The sequence below is a fragment of the Dendrobates tinctorius genome, unplaced genomic scaffold (genome assembly GCF_039654945.1).
Source record: "Dendrobates tinctorius isolate UK_male_01 unplaced genomic scaffold, ASM3965494v1 ptg000054l, whole genome shotgun sequence".
NCBI classification, from domain to species: domain Eukaryota; kingdom Metazoa; phylum Chordata; class Amphibia; order Anura; family Dendrobatidae; genus Dendrobates; species Dendrobates tinctorius.
Genome location: NW_027361722.1, coordinates 15,127,723 through 15,145,332, shown reverse-complemented (window position 1 = coordinate 15,145,332; position 17,610 = coordinate 15,127,723). Strand labels below are relative to the sequence as shown.

Here is a 17,610-nt window from a genome sequence, read left to right as displayed (position 1 = left end):
AATTTCTTGCACCTTTCAGCAGGTGGACTGTGTGTCGATGCCGCACTGCTACCTGCCAACTGCTCCAATTCTTGCTGAGAAACATCAGCACTTTCTAGAAGAATGTTGAATGTGAGTGAATGCTAAATCCCACATTAAAGGGGATGACACTGGTTTTAAAGGCATATTCACCTTCCAACTCAGCCAGGGATCCTGCACAGAACACTCCAGAGGTCAGCTCTGGAGGCCACGTGTGCTCCATTCCAAAGTCAACAGAACCGCTGCAGCCTGTGATTGGCAGCAGCAGTCAGATGACTAGAAGAGCATGGAATATGAGAAATATCCGAAGACGCGCTCTTCTGGTCATTGGACAGCTCCTCGCTGATTTCTCACTTAGAGCATCACTTGTGGACCAGGCGCAGACCTCCAAGGTGGGCCAGCACTTGACTAAAGAAAAAAATAAAACATCAGAGGCCCAAAAATTCTGTGACAAATTTTATAACATCGACCGATAACGAAGCTTCAGGCTGAGAATAAAAATACGACCAGATTTTTTATCACCATTTCTTTTTTTTTCTTTTAATAACAAAATCATAAAGAGACAATTAAATCATTTGAAAGGCAGCGAAAAATTCTGTTCACAGTTCATTACAAGCCGTTCTAGAAATCGTATATACATTAAGGTCCAGAGATCGCCGCCCCGACGCGCGCTCGGTTTTTATCGTACTTACCCTAAAAATAACAATGTATGAGCATATCCCATCATGCAATGCTGAAGATAAACGTCAGCGCCACCGTCCAATACAAAAATATTCCGAATCTAGTAAAGACAAGAGCGTCCGTCTTTGGATCAAACGGCTGAAAAAAAATAGCCGGTTGTAAACGAGAGGGAAATTTTAGCTTCTGCATATTGGGGATAACAAAGATGGGAATTTAAAAAAAAAAAACTAAAAAAATATTCTATCATGCAGGAGTTGGTATGAGTGAGATTCATTTTTATGTCTAAGTGAATCCGTCTCTTTACTCTTCTAATAATTAAAACAAAAATAAAATAAAGGAAAAAAAATAAATAAAGGAATAATGACTATTTTAGCAAAGGGCAACGTAACCATGAATAGTTAGTACAAGAAGAATAAATAACCGTAAACTGGACGTTATATTAGCTGATTCATCCTGAGATCCACTGTGGGACAAATTCTCATAAATGGACATTTTTAACCCCTCCCTGCCAATTTTTGTTTCTTGCGCTTTTGTTTGGTTCTTTCTCCTCTTTCTTTTTTTTTTTACTAGGAGTCATAATCTTACCGCATTTTTCGGACTATAAGACGCACCAGTCCATAAGACGCACCCCAAATTTTCAGGAGGAAAATAGGTCAGAAAAATTAAATGTGTCAGATGTGGGTTCGAATTCAGCTTACCATGGGGGGGCTGTGGAGGTGGTGGACCAGGGTCACAGGAAATGTTCAGAGGTGTGACGCTGCGAGTCCCATCCCAGGCTGGTAGAAGGGGGTGCTCGTTGATGGGATGCCTCCGCCAACATTTTGTGAAAGCCTGGAGCCCCCACAGTTCCATGGTTTTAATGCAGTGGACTCTGGGGAAAATGATTGCCCGAGGCTGCGCATGCACAGATTTCAGTCTCTGCAGCTGAGATCTTGGGAGACGAGATCTCGATGCCAAGATCTCAATCTGCACGTGCGCCACCTTCGGACACCCCTTCCTCTTAGCCCAGGGCCCGCAGCATCACAGTCTTCCAAGATCTCAGCTACTAAGATTGAAATCCGAGCATGCGCACCTTCGACAGCCATTTTCCCGGAGTCTAAAGCATTGAAATTATGGAAGTGCACCACCAAGCACCAGCTTGGGACTCACAGCATCTCCCCGTACGATGACATTTTTATGGGCACAATTGTGGGTACTACATTATGTTTTGATCACTTTTTTATTGCTTTTTGGGAAAAAGGTGCATCTGTTTTTGTTTTACCATGTTTTTGTACCAGTCAAATAATTTCATATTTTGATGGATAGAATTGTACATATGTGGCGATACTGATGTTTATTACGGTGATACAATTTAAAAAAAAAAAAAATCACTTTTAAAACTTTTTTTTTCTTTAGTCTTAGGGGACTTGAACCTGTGATCATCTGATCGCTTGTTTTGTATACCACAATACAGATGTACTGCAGGCCCTCGACTGCCACAGTAATGCACTGGTACTCTGTAAAGGTATTGGAGGGGCGATGGGACTGTACACCCGAAGAGTGTATGCTTCAAAGGAGCCTAAGCAAAAGCAGGCAAAAAATTAGCCTAAGCACTAACAGGTTGGTAGCTCCGACCTACCTGCCTGTTGTGTCCTTTCGGTGCCTTTCATCGCCAGCAAAGAACAGTCACAGACAGCTCCTGCCAGCAATTCAGGTGCCTCTGCTGACACAGCTTCTTTTCCTCTCTGCTCTGCTTACAGAGTGCGACTTCGGCGTCATTCTGATAGACAGTAGGATTCTCGCTGCCTAACTGGGGGAACCGACTGTCAGTCAGAATGACGCCAGAAGCTGCCGCTCTGTTAACGTGACATCAGAAGAGGCAGCGGAAACGCCGGCAGGAGCGGTCTGTGATCGTTCTGTGTCAGGGATGAACGGATACACCAGGCAGGTAGGTAGCAACTGCCTGCCTGTTTGTGAAAAACAGTAAATGTGCCTAAGCACAAAGTCCCGGATATACCCTTTAAATACCTGTGAGAGATTGTGGCATTTAAAGGACTTTCAGCAGCGATCCTAACTTATTTCTCGTCGCTGCTGCTACATGCAGATGAGAATTGTTTAATACAGCCGTCATCTTCCAGGCATGGTGCGGGCTCAGAATCTGAGCCCGCTACATAAATCCTTAGGTCGAGATCACACATGCGAGAAACTCGGACGAGTGCCGGGTAATAGGATGCGAGACCTGTCCCGAGTTTCTCGCATGTGTGATCGCGGCCTTATGCAACGTGTGGCGTACATGTACAGTACATCACATTGAGAAGTGTTTAAAAGGATATTTTTTTTTATTACTTTTATTTTATTTACACTCTTTTCTTCCATTCATTATTGCATGATTTTTTTTTTTTTAGAAACAAAAAATTTGTCAAAATAAATAAAAAAAAATAGCACAATTTTTTTTTTTTACATTTTTTTCTCTCAATATACGGTAATACCATGAGCGTGTTACGGCACCACACAACTTTACCGATGTGAAAAATCATAATAGGAGCCATAAACATTGATAGGGTCCTATGAAAGGGCTCAGGGTTTATACGGAAAAAAAATTGTAGAAAGTTCTATTCTGCCACAAAATCACAGAGGAGAACGTTTCCGTATATGAAGCACGCGGAGCGCCCACATGATCAAATTGCAGGGAAGGTATAAGGATAACAATATTTTAGAAATCATTTAAAACTTTTTTTTTGTAAATTTTCTTTAATACGTCTTTATGGGAAATCGGCCCATAGTTAAAATCTTGGATCATTTTCAAGCTGTACAATAATGTAAATTTAGGAATCAAAAATTAAAATGTATGGGGTTATGTCCGGGCGAATCCAGGCAAGTTACATCTTATAAAACAGAAATAGTAAAGGGTAAAAAAAGAATAAAAAAAACAGCAAAAAAAACCAAAACAACACTTTCAGCTTTTAAGCATCAAGATACTAATGTAGAGAACACCGTACTATAATATTAAGCATTTTTATAAACTAAAATACTAAATCATAAAAAAAAACTCCAAAAAAGTAACACATACATTCACAGTACATTCACCCCTGGGGGGGGGTAGTTTTTGCTTTCGGTTGGTAAAATGCAATAACTTTTTACAAAAACTGAAAGAATAGTTGTTGGCAAAAATCAATACAAAAAGTCACATTTTCTTGTTTCTCCTTTTTCTTGCATTAAACGTACTTGTGACATAGTAAAAAGAGGAGTAATGGGGGAGCGAGAACAGATATATGGCAGCAGTGACCGATAACAAATAATACCAAAACTGAAAGAGATGAACGTAGGTAGCACCTATCGCATGTAAACAATGGGGAGATCGAGCGGAATTCACAGACAGGTTTGGGCCACGAACTTTTTTTTTTTTTTCAATTCTGTTTGAAACAGATTTTTAGTTTACACTCGCAAGATTTGAAAATCTAGGTCTTAAAAATAAAAAAAATATTATTATACAAGATTTCAATATCTAATGTGAAAATATTTTTTTTTCTATGTATTTTACTTGCTCATCGGACAATTTACAACTATTAAAAAAATATTAAAAAAATGATCCTGAAATTTTTTTTTTTTTTTTTTACTAAAAATCTTTAGCTTCTTTAAACTAGAGTGAATTTGCTTCCTGTTCGTAACAATTGTTAATTTTTTAACTACATAAAGAGGACTTGTCACTTGCTATAAAAAAAATTGAGTTAAATACCTTTTAAAAATCCCTGAATTCTCCTGTGATTCTGAAGCTTTTTTTTTTTGCTTTGCGCTGCGTCGCTCCATTGCTGAGATATTGTCATTTGTTTCTTTTGGAGCGCAGTATGTGAAATCTCTGCTTGCAACTTCTGCAGTTTTCTCTCTCGGAGGCTGCCTATCACAACTGGGCAGCTAATTTGTCAGTCTCAGATACTGTGAAGCTGATTGGCAGTGTCTTGGAGGGAAGGGTAAAAAGCGCACGCCCCCACAGAAGACTCAAACTCTGAAGAAACGCCCAGTTGCACTACAAAATGGAAATTTCACATACTGGTCTCCAGAAGAAACAAATGTGAATATCTCTGCAATGGAACAACGCAGCGCGAAAAGGAAAAGAGCGTCAGAATCAGGGGGAGCTCAGGGATTTTTACATGGCATTTTTTACCAAGTTATTTGAGCAAATGACAGGTCCTCTTTGTTACATTAAAAACTGCTTTGTTATATTTGAATGTTTTATTTTATCATTATTATTTATGTCTGTGAATTCGGCCCACTTTACACAAAGACATCACTCGTCCTTTCCTCGGACACTGTGAATGAGAGGCACAAAGAGGTTGGATGGTACAAAAATAACACTGTTAAAGAGTGTGAGACATAAGGAACGTTGGAGAATGGAGGCAAATTTCTACCCCTGTTAAGTTTTGTTTAGGAACAGGAGTAAGATCATACTAAGGCTAGCCCTAACACAATCTAAAATTGTGGCAAGTTGTAATGCCCCGCTATACTCCACCATTTTTGTCTTTTGAAAGGTCCATTTTTTTTTGGGGGGGGGGGGGTTGGGTTGTAAACCCGGCAGGAGACCATTGCTTCCAACTTAAGGCCCAATGCATATGGTCTACCAACTATTAAAAGATCTTCCACGCCAAGAAGGGGTTCCTTGGAGCACAGTGGCTAATGGCTCTGCCTCTTGTAACCAGGACTGCCTCAGTACCTCCTCCAATGAGAATCTTCCTTAAGTCTTTCACGGTGTCAGACAACGAGGGACATCCTGTTTGGAAAATCACCCTGCGAAAAATAATAAACAGTAAGATATGAACATGACAGAATGGAGAACAAAATGATTAACCTGTCCCTAATCCTTGGGCCAAGAAAATTTTTTTTTTGGGGGGGGGGGAATTTAGAAAATTTCTATTGATGCCCCCCCTCTAGTACCATTTCTATACCACGATGGCACCGATGAGACTGTCACTAAAACAAAGAGGCAACACAGGGCTGACGGATGTCAAACAAGTGATGCACGGCATGCTGACGGACGGACAGGATGACACATGGGGTGGAGTTTCTTAAGTCGGAAGGATGGAAAAAAAAAATACGTAAAAAAAAAAATTTTTCTATTCCTTATTGGATGTTCCCCTCAAATTTTACGTTAAAAAAAACCCCAAAACAAAACAAAAAAAAAACTACAAAGAAAGAGAATGCGATTATTATAGAATAAAGGAAACCACCCGTCTGTATTTTTGATTTTTATATTTTTTTTTTCGATTTAATACATTTAAAAAAAATGTACATTTAATTAAAAAAAAAAAAAAGCTGCCACCTTTACATGTTCATGTAAATTAATTTGGGAACAAAAATAATTAGCGGCAGCAACACAAACAGTTTCCTATCTGTACAAGTCCTGAATGTTTTTGCTTTTTTTTTTTTAATTATTATTATCGTTGCAAAAAAAAAACAAACAAAAAAAAAAAAAAAAATTCTGGTCGGGAGAATTTAAAATTCTGAGTGTTTTTGGAGCTGCTTTTCGAAACTGCACAGACAATGCGGCATTAACCTTTTTGTTTTGTTTCTACAACATTTTTCATTCTTAGTTCCATCACATCAATAATATAACCACAAAAAAAAAAAAATTAATTTAAGAAGAGTGGAACCATCTGAAACGCCCACATTTCGAGCTTTTATTAGTTGTTCACAAAGATTTTCAACTCAAACATGTATCCCAATTTCAACCATGCCTGCACAAGACAAGTTACATCTGGAGCCGAATATACAGAATAGATATATAGATGTTAAAAAAAGACAGAATTAACCACTCATTGTCCATATAGCATGGAGAATTGTCCAAACAGCCCAAGTTTTTCTTGTGTCATTTTTTTATTTTTATTTTTGACAAACCCGAAAAAAAAAAAAGGACAAAAAGTCTCGGTTGGGAAATATGGTCAAACAGGAGCTGCCATTATACAGCATGCGTTTCCCGATTAGTATCATCATGTTAATGGTCCACCGACATTGTAATAATCGTGTCCTCACACACATCCTACACACTTTTTTTTTTTTAAATTTTTGACAAAGCCCGCCAACCCCATTTGGCCTGTGACCCATTCATGTAAAAAAAGAAGGCTTTTCTCACTGTTTTACTTGGTTGGTCCTTTTTCTTCCTCTTGTCTGAGGCGCTGAGATAGGAGTGTTCTCTGGAGCGAAACGGGAGAGCCCTCGCAAGCTCTCGCTCGCAGTAAGGAGGAAGCGAGTCGTCTTCCTCGACTTTCTGATCTTTGCCGTCTCCTGTCTTGAACGTTGGAGATCGACCGTAGCTGCGACTTGAATTTTGCCGCAAGCTCAGTTTGGATGGGGTTATGCAGGTCTCCTCGATACCCCTTGATTTCCTTTCGAGAACACTGCTAAGATAAGCGTCGTCGTAACTCTGTCCCATCCGGGATATCCTTTTGGGCAGATGTTTGTCCTCTGGGGCTCGTATCCTAGACGGGCTGAATGACCAGCCTCTTTCGTTGTCTGAAAACAGTTCCCTGCCGTGGTTTCTCTTTCCATAGTAGTCATCGGTTGAGGTGTCCTGGTAGACGGATCTTCCTCTCAACTCGGACCGCTCAAACCTTGGCCCTGTCCCAGGACCTCGGCTGTCGGACCTCCGGGACCTTTGCTTAAATGAGTCCGTGTATTGAGCTAGCTCGTCTGTAGAGATGGCTTGGACGGCCATTGGAAAGGCTTTTCTCTCTAACACCTCCGATGTTGGTCTTTGTAGACTGTAAGTCGAAAAAAAAAAATGAGAAGAGGGTCACAGGTATAAAATGGACAATGTGCTTCCCCACATTAAAGGAGAACTAAGAAATCACATTGCATGACTGACACTCCCCCAAATCTCATACACTGATTACATTTAATCTTCAATATGTAGATAACAGATATTAATATTTTGTTTAAAAAAAAACTATACATAAACTTAGAGTCACTGTGTACATACATTACATTACTTATCCTGTACTGATCCTGTATTATACTCCGGAGCTGCACTCACTATTCTGCTGGTGCAGTCACTGTGTACATACATTACATTACTTATCCTGTACTGATCCTGTATTATACTCCGGAGCTGCACTCACTATTCTACTGGTGCAGTCACTGTGTTCATACATTACATTACTGATCCTGAGTTACATCCTGTATTATACCCCAGAGCTGCACTCACTATTCTGCTGGTGCAGTCACTGTGTACATACATTACATTACTGATCCTGAGTTATCTCCTGTATTATACTCCAGAGCTGCACTCACTATTCTGCTGGTGCAGTCACTGTGTACATACATTACATTACTGATCCTGAGTTACATCCTGTATTGTACTCCAGAGCTGCACTTACTATTCTGCTGGTGCAGTCACTGTGTACATACATTACATTACTGATCCTGAGTTACATCCTGTATTATACTCCAGAGCTGCACTCACTATTCTGCTGGTGCAGTCACTGTGTACATACATTACATTACTGATCCTGAGTTACATCCTGTATTATACTCCAGAGCTGCACTCACTATTCTGCTGGTGCAGTCACTGTGTACATACATTACATTACTGATCCTGAGTTACCTCCTGTATTATACTCTAGAGCTGCATTCACTATTCTGCTGGTGCAGTCACTGTGTACATACATTACATTACTGATCCGGAGTTACATCCTGTTTTATACCCCAGAGCTGGATTCACTATTCTGCTGGTGCAGTCACTGTGTACATACATTACATTACTGATCCTGAGTCACATCCTGTATTATACTCCAGAGCTGCACTCACTATTCTTCTGGTGCAGTCACTGTGTACATACATTACATTACTTATCCTGAGTTACATCCTGTATTATACCCCAGAGCTGCACTCACTATTCTGCTGGTGCAGTCACTGTGTACATAAGTTACTGATCCTGAGTTAGATCCTGTATTATACTCCAGAGCTGCATTCACTATTCTGCTGGTGCAGTCACTGTGTACATACATTACGTTACTGATCCTGAGTTACATCCTGTATTATACCCCAGAGCTGCACTCACTATTCTGCTGGTGCAGTCACTGTGTACATACATTACATTACTGATCCTGAGTTACCTCCTGTATTATACTCCAGAGCTGCACTTACTATTCTGCTGGTGCAGTCACTGTATACATACATTACGTTACTGATCCTGAGTCACATCCTGAATTATACTCCAGAGCTGCACTCACTATTCTGCTGGTGCAGTCACTGTGTACATACATTACATTACTAATCCTGAGTTACAGCCTGTTGTGAGTTCATTCTCCCCTTCACCTTTGATGTCTGATGAACTGCCTCTGCTGGTGAAGAGAGGTAGTGAAATTGATTGGGATGGGAAGAACCTGTCATCTGAACAGGCGGAGTGTGATTGGACATCTGGAATTTCTGAGTGGATATAAGGTAGCCGACACCCTGCAGGGCTGCTGATGATCCTTTCTGCTCTGAGCTCTGGCATCCAGCATAGTTCCTGTCTACTAAAAGCTAAGTTTTTGCCCTGCTATTATTCCATGAGATTTTGTCTGGTTTCCTTAGTGTTTGTATTCAGCCAGTCCTGGTTGGGACTGGCTGAATTCCATTTTTGTCTCTGATCAGTTGATCTCTTTGCTCTGTTTTCAGAATATACCTGAGTGCTGATATAGTGATTTTGAAGTCTAGCGACTTCAGGGCCTTTTTCCCTATCAGACGGTTGGGACATTTTTGTAGGGTTTTCTGCGGATTGCAGCCAGCATCTTTTCTGTCCTTTCCTATCTAGTTAGTTGGGCCCCATCATTTGCTCAGCCTGTCTTTCTGTCTGTGCTTGTGTTTTCATCTGTTTTTCACCGACAATACATGTTGGGGGCTGTCTATTGCTTTGGGGTCTGCTCTGGGGCAGTTTAGATTTCCCCTTTCCTTCTTTAGGCTTATGTAGTTCTCCGGCTGTGACGAGGGGTCTAGGGCACCGTAGGAACCCCCCACGGCTACTGTTAGTTGTGGTGTATAGGATCAGGGGTCTGCAATCCGATAGCTACCAACCTCTCCGGTTTTCTGGACTTAGCTTGTATTTTTGTTTTCTCCTCCTCCGGTGACTCATTCATAACACATCCTGTATTATACCCAAAAGCTGCACTCACTATTCTGCTGGTGCAGTCATTGTGTACATTCATTACATTACTGATCCTGAGTTTCATCCTGTATTACACTCCAGAGCTGCACTCACTATTCTGCTGGTGCAGTCACTGTGTGCATACATTACTGATCCTGTACTGATCCTGAGTTACATCCTGTATTATACTCCAGAGCTGCACTCACTATTCTGCTGGTGCAGTCACTGTGTACATACATTACATTACTGATCCTGAGTTACATCCTGTATTATACTCCAGAGCTGCGCTCACTATTCTGCTGGTGCAGTCACTGTGTACATACATTACATTACTGATCCTGAGTTACATCCTGTATTATACTCCAGAGCTGCGCTCACTATTCTGCTGGTGCAGTCACTGTGTACATACATTACATTACTGATCCTGAGTTACATCCTGTATTACACCCCAGAGCTGCACTCACTATTCTGCTGGTGCAGTCACTGTGTACATACATTACATTACTGTTCCTGAGTTACATCCTGTATTATACTCCAGAGCTGCACTCACTATTCTGCTGGTGCAGTCACTGTGTACATACATTACATTACTGATCCTGAGTTACATCCTGTATTATACTCCAGAGCTGCACTCACTATTCTGCTGGTGCAGTCACTGTGTACATACATGACATTACTGATCCTGAGTTACCTCCTGTATTATACTCCAGAGCTGCACTCATTATTCTACTGGTGCAGTCACTGTGTACATACAGGACATTACTGATCCTGAGTTACATCCTGTATTACACCCCAGAGCTGCACTCATTATTCTACTGGTGCAGTCACTGTGTACATACAGGACATTACTGATCCTGAGTTACATCCTGTATTACACCCCAGAGCTGCACTCACTATTCTGCTGGTGCAGTCACTGTGTACATACATTACATTACTGATCCTGAGTTTACATCCTGTATTATACTCCAGAGCTGCACTCAGTATTCTGCTGGTGCAGTCACTGTGTACATACATTACATTACTGATCCTGAGTTACATCCTGTATTATACCCCAGAGCTGCACTCACTATTCTGCTGGTACCTTCTGAACATGTTGTGGAGCATTTCTTGTATTACACAGCTCCGTTAATGAACAGCTCAGAAGACTTTTAGGGATTAAATGTTCCACACATCACTCACCTGCTCCTGAAGTTTTCGTCTCGGAATTTAGAACACGCCGAGGGTCTAGCCGTGGCCCCCACCACCCCTGACCAATATTCCTTATCTCCATCAATGGTGCAGCTGGTAGGTAACGGCTTCCTGCGGACTTGCCGATAGGAACGGTTAAAGCTAGTGCTGTCCTCATGCAGGGAGCTCAGCTCTGAGATGGTGTGGCTGTCTGAAAAAAGATGGGGAAAGCAGACTCAATGAACAGAACGCCAGCGAGCAAACAAAACACGTCCTTAATAAGAAGGATATCTATTCCTGAGAAAGCTGGGTGGCACAATAAATGTAGCTTTTCTTGTAGCCATCACTAGGCAGAGCCCACTGCATTGTATACCGGGAGCTCCCCCTAGTGGTGTATTCAGGATCTTATCATGTATCTCTGTATACAGGGAGCAGTGGTGACTGCTGTGGTGTAGTGACCACTGTGTCCGCTAGGGGGCGCTGTGTGGATGTCCTAGGAGAGAGGATGAATGGCAGAATCCTGAAGGACCCTTATGTATCTCAAGGTGGGTGGCCTTGAGATGGAGACTTATGTGTGTGTTGATCAGCAGTGATACTGCTGAGGTGCTGTTTCAATGTGTCAGGGAGAAGTCTTCAGGTAGCTGGGGAGAAGGGCAGACCTAGCTACCTACAAATCCACCCAGAGGTGTGTCTGAAAACGCTTGTAGTAAAAGGCTATGTGAGTGTGTGAAGGACCTGTGATGAGGTCATAGCCATGTGACCCGGGGGGGCTTGGCTACGGACCATATAAGGTGGCCAGGGTAGGTCACTTAGGTGGATGCCTGGACCTGGTTGGTCCTTGTGGAAGGTCCCGCTGGGAGATGGGGCTTCCTGCCTGACAGCACGTGAATGCTGTGGAGAGGGAATGAACGTCTGCAGTATGGATGAAGCAGCCATGAGGTAAAACCCTGACGGGGTGAGAACTATGAGGCTAGAAAGCCTGCGCAATGGACATTGCACCACCTGTATGACTACAGGATAAACAGACTGAAGCTCTGTCATGGACGCTATGCTGTTTATATGAACTTTATATTGCTGGTCATGGTTTATGATGCCTAATAAACCGCATGGACTGTTATGATTTTATGGAAAACCCGTGAAGGATGTGACTTATTGGCTGCCAAGCGAGTGTCCTCAACCTTGAATGACAGCGCTACCTTACACTGCAGACAGGATCTTATCATGTATCTCTGTATACAGGGAGCTCCACCTAGTGGTGGCTGCAGACAGGATCTTATCATGTATCTCTGTATACAGGGAGCTCCACCTAGTGGTGGCTCCAGACAGGATCTTATCATGTATCTCTGTATACAGGGCGCTCCCCCTAGTGGTGACTGCAGACAGGATCTTATCATGTATCTCTGTATACAGGGAGCTCCCCCTAGTGGTGGCTGCAGACAGGATCTTATCATGTATCTCCGTATACAGGGAGCCCCCCTAGTGGTGGCTGCAGACAGGATCTTATCATGTATCTCTGTATACAGGGAGCTCCCCTAATGGTGGCTGCAGACAGGATCTTATCATGTATCTCTGTATACAGGGAGCTCCCCCTAGTGGTGGCTGCAGACAGGATCTTATCATGTATCTCTGTATACAGGGAGCTCCCCCTAGTGGTGACTGCAGACAGGCTCTTATCATGTAGCTCTGTATACAGGGAGCTCCCCCTAGTGGTGGCTGCAGACAGGATCTTATCATGTAGCTCTGTATACAGGGAGCTCCCCCTAGTGGTGGCTGCAGACAGGATCTAATCATGTAGCTCTGTATACAGGGAGCTCCCCGTAGTGGTGGCTGCAGACAGAATCTTATCATGTAGCTCTGCATACAGGGAGCTCCCCCTAGTGGTGGCTGCAAACAGAATCTTATCATGTACTGTATCTCTGTATACCGGGAGCTCCCCCTAGTGGTGGCTGCAGACAGGATCTTATCATGTAGCTCTGTATACAGGGAGCTCCCCCTAGTGGTGGCTGCAGACAGGATCTTATCATGTAGCTCTGTATACAGGGAGCTTCCCATAGTGGTGGCTGCAGACAGAATCTTATCATGTAGCTCTGCATACAGGTAGCTCCCCCTAGTGGTGACTGCAGACAGAATCTTATCATGTAGCTGTGTATACAGGGAGCTCCCCCTAGTGGTGGCTGCAGACAGGATCTTATCATGTATCTCTGTATACAGGGAGCGCCCCCTAGTGGTGGCTGCAGACAGGATCTTATCATGTATCTCTGTATACAGGGAGCTCCCCCTAGTGGTGGCTGCAGACAAACAATTTGATCATGTACTGTAAGAAGAGAAGCAGAAAATGTCAAGGTCTATTGGGTAGATTTCTTAATGTACCTACATTAGTCTGCAGAGTACACAACAAATAGTTGAGTATTAGCCTGAATAAGTTTGATAAATATCTCCTGAAAACATTTTTGTACAGTCTTGGAGGACCCACATCTATTGTACATATGCTGTTGATTGACAAAGTTTTGCAGGTGGTCTTGCGTTATAATGGGGCATTCATGCAGCCTGTAAAGGCAGTCAATACAATGTGCCGGCAATGTGTATACTGGGGCGTGCTCTCTCATTACTTGCAGAGCTTCTGATCTCATTATTTTCCCAATTTCCATTCACATTTTCCAGATAAAAGGCGAAACCTCACAAGTATCACGTCCTGGCTAAGTATTCTCCTCTCCATATTTCTGGAGGCCTCCTCAATCTTAGCATGCTGTCTAAAGAGGCCTGCCGGCTTATGTAACTAGGAAAGGCGAGTATCTGCAGAGTCTAGTCATGTATTATTTAGGGGTCTGTTACTAGGGGGTCCAGTCTGGGGTCTGTATTATTTAGCGGTCTGGGGTCTGTATTATTCAGGGGGTCTGGTCAGGAGTTTGTATTATTTAGAAGTCTGTTCTGGGGTTTGTATTATTTAGGGGTCTGGTCTCAGGTCTGTATTTAGGGGGCTGGTTTGGGGTCTGTATTATTTTACGGGTCTGGATCTGTATTATTTAGGGGTATGGTCAGAGGTCTGTACCTAGGTTTCAGTCTGGGTCTTTATTATTTAGGGGTCTAGGGTCTGTATTATTCAGGGGTCTGGTCAGGAGTCTGCATTATTTAGAGGTCTGTTCTGGGGTCTGTATTATTTAAGAGTCTGGTCTGGGGTCTGTAATATTTAGGGGTCTGGTCTGGGGTCTGTATTATTTAGGCATCTGGTCAGGAGTGTACATTATTTTGAGGTCTGTTCTGGGGTCTGTATTATTTAGGGGTCTGGTCTGGGGTCTGTATAATTTAGGGTATGGTCTCGGGTCTGTATTACTTAGGGGTCTGTATTATTTAGGGGGTCTGGTCTGGGGTCTGTATTATTCAAGGGTCTGGGGTCTGTATTATTTAGGGGTCTTTATTATTTAGGGATCTGGTCTGAGGTCTGTATTATTTAGGGGTCTGGTCTGGGGTCTGTAGAAGTTTAGCAATAATCCCATCAGGTTCCCGTCATGGGTCGGCTTTTCTCGTCACATTCCTGGACGAGAGAAAGACCCAGCAGCGCCGCGCACGGAGCCTCATCCTGTAACCAGCCGTACTTCAGTCCTTATAGAAGCCGCTAACACCAATGTGTCTGTTTATGACCGGGACATAATATATTTCTGAGCTGGGAACAATGCGAGGCTGGAAGTGGCGGCTCGTAGTCGGTGACTCATTGAGTAGGTGGCCGCCAAGTTCACAGAAAAACGACTCAATTGAACAGATTCTGGAGTTTTGGATTAAACCCCCGGCTCTGCTCCGAGAGGAGACGTTCTGTACGGAGCACTTACATCGTTCCCGCATCCTGTGCGCCGGGTCAAACTGCGCCAGCTCCTTCTCCACATAGTACAGAACCTTCATGGAGTCCCGCTCCTTGTCCGCCTGGATGCGGTAACCTTTACGCACTGGTGAAAACACAGATGTTACGTCACCGAGCAGCGAGTCCATGCGGTTATCTAAGCTCTATGTACATTGGACAGGTCCCTGCCTCCCACAATAGCAGCAGACTCCTCTCCTGAAATACTCTGTGCTGCACAAGTCTTGGCCCCATTCCCCGTCATAAGATGTGTTGGATTTACCATTTTGGCCTCCTAACGAGTCGCTCTGCACCAGTGGTGGAACGTGCTGCTTTTCCATCATCATTGGGGCTGGGACTGGAGCAACAGGGACTGTAGAGATGTAATACGGAGGGCAGGCAGTGGGAACAGTGGGGGGATAGCCAATCTTTGCTGCCTTGCCTGCTTCATACACTGTGGAAAGGAAAGAAGGAAAAAAAAACAAAAAATCTGGACTTAAAGTAAGTAAAGAGTTTCAGAATTTCTCCGATGTCTCCGCAGTGTGGACTGAGCTCCCCCTAGGGGTGGCTGCAGGCAGCAGGAATGTTAGGGCTCTGTATCAGAACATGCACGAGAACATGAGAGAAACAAGAAAAATAATACAAAAGATATCTAAATACAAATGTGCTGCGGCGTCTCTAGACTGGTCTCCCATCGAGCGCTTCTGGGGCATCAAGTGAATGTATGTCATGATATTCTGCCGCACTTTGCTTGGTAAATATGCCCCAATTTTTAAGTCACATATGGCATAAATCACACCCGACAGGGCAACACAATTTTTCTTTTTAAGCTGTTTATCTCAGGATACAGTAACACACGTGATACTCACAGGCTCGGGGGCAGCAGCAGGATTCTGGGCAGCAGGGGCAGCGCACGTAACAGCAACAGCTATGGGGGCAGCACTGGCACCAACAAAGGCCCACCATGGCGAAGAAGAGGAAGGTGCCGATTATCACCAGACAGACAAACACCCATTCTGCAAAGGACAAAAGAAGATTCACTCATCAGTGTACAAGAAAGATGTAATTCCACCAAAATCCTAAATGCCGCCATGGTTAGCTTATCCTCCGTCTAATTGTGCCGCCGTTCTGATTGTTAGCTTTACCCCCTTATGCAAACACGAATTAAAAAGGGTTGGATCCTTTGCGCCTGAATTAGCCTAAATGCATTGGTTAAAGGGTTTTTGTCATTCTGACAATCCCATTTAATATGCCCTTTAAGAGCATACGGTGGTCCTCCGCATGTTCGTTCTCTTTCTGTGCAAGAATGGTAACTGGCATTGCCATGAAGATGCGCCCATGATAACAGCGGATTGTCATCGCTCTGGCTTCATTTTTTAAATGTCATTTTGGTTTGAAAAGCCCCTTTAAGGCAAAGATGGCTGCTTCTAAACCCTAAGGTAAAGATGGCTGTTTCTTAACCCAAAGGCAAAGATGGCTGTTCTAAATGCTAAGGTAAAGATGGCTGCTTCTAAACGCTAAGGCAAAGATGGCTGCTTCTAAACGCTAAGGCAAAGATGGCTGCTTCTAAATGCTAAGGTAAAGATGGCTGCTTCTAAACGCTAAGGCAAAGATGGCTGCTTCTAAATGCTAAGGCAAAGATGGCTGCTTCTAAATGCTAAGGTAAAGATGGCTGCTTCTAAACGCTAAGGTAAAGGTGGCTGCTTCTAAACGCTAAGGCAAAGATGGCTGCTTCTAAATGCTAAGGTAAAGATGGCTGCTTCTAAACGCTAAGGCAAAGATGGCTGCTTCTAAATGCTAAGGCAAAGATGGCTGCTTCTAAACGCTAAGGTAAAGATGGCTGCTTCTAAACGCTAAGGTAAAGATGGCTGCTTCTAAACGCTAAGGCAAAGATGGCTGCTTCTAAACGCTAACGTAAAGATGGCTGCTTCTAAACGCTAAGGCAAAGATGGCTGCTTCTAAATGCTAAGGTAAAGATGGCTGCTTCTAAACGCTAAGGCAAAGATGGCTGCTTCTAAATGCTAAGGTAAAGATGGCTGCTTCTAAACGCTAAGGCAAAGATGGCTGCTTCTAAATGCTAAGGTAAAGATGGCTGCTTCTAAACGCTAAGGTAAAGATGGCTGCTTCTAAACGCTAAGGCAAAGATGGCTGCTTCTAAACGCTAAGGCAAAGATGGCTGCTTCTAAACGCTAAGGCAAAGATGGCTGCTTCTAAACGCTAAGGTAAAGTTGGCTGCTTCTAAACGCTAAGTCAAAGATGGCTGCTTCTAAACTCAACTCTAAGGCAAAGATGGCTGCTTCTAAACGCTAAGGCAAAGATGGCTGCTTCTAAATGCTAAGGTAAAGATGGCTGCTTCTAAACGCTAAGGCAAAGATGGCTGCTTCTAAACGCTAAGGCAAAGATGGCTGCTTCTAAATCCTAAGGTAAAGAAGGCTGCTTCTAAACGCTAAGGCAAAGATGGCTGCTTCTAAACCCTAAGGTAAAGATGGCTGCTTCTAAACGCTAAGGCAAAGATGGCTGCTTCTAAACGCTAAGACAAAGATGGCTGCTTCTAAACCCTAAGGCAAAGATGGCTGCTTCTAAACCCTAAGGCAAAGATGGCTGCTTCTAAACCCTAAGGCAAAGATGGCTGCTTCTAAACCCTAAGGCAAAGATGGCTGCTGTCACGCCGCCTCCGCATACTCACCCGGCCTCCGCTCCCACGCCGCAGCCCCCCGCCACCCGACAGCCACGGTGGTCCCTTCTGACAGGCTCACGGCCAACGGGGTCTCTGCATGGAATGTGCATGCGCCATAGGCCGCGCCTCCCTCCTGTTACTTGT

The 17,610-nt window shown here is 43.4% G+C and overlaps 1 protein-coding gene across 5 annotated transcripts in view; it reads right to left on the bottom strand.

The window, feature by feature from the left end:
* Window positions 1-1,268: 1,268 nt before the first annotated feature.
* Window positions 1,269-17,610, bottom strand: part of ILDR2 (immunoglobulin like domain containing receptor 2) — a 260,220-nt gene continuing 243,878 nt past the window's right edge. For 3 of the 5 annotated variants that reach the window (XM_073577126.1, XM_073577129.1, XM_073577127.1), the window contains 5 exons: window positions 15,659-15,805; window positions 15,073-15,243; window positions 14,785-14,898; window positions 10,973-11,171; window positions 6,328-7,430 (listed from right to left, as the gene is read on the bottom strand). In XM_073577126.1, the coding sequence (XP_073433227.1) occupies window positions 6,728-7,430; window positions 10,973-11,171; window positions 14,785-14,898; window positions 15,073-15,243; window positions 15,659-15,805 (1,334 nt within the window). In that variant the 3' untranslated portion in view covers window positions 6,328-6,727. Of the gene's footprint in view, window positions 5,461-6,327; window positions 7,431-10,972; window positions 11,172-14,784; window positions 14,899-15,072; window positions 15,244-15,658; window positions 15,806-17,610 lie in introns of those variants that run through there. The other 2 variants (XM_073577128.1, XM_073577125.1) reach the window with 1 other exon arrangement.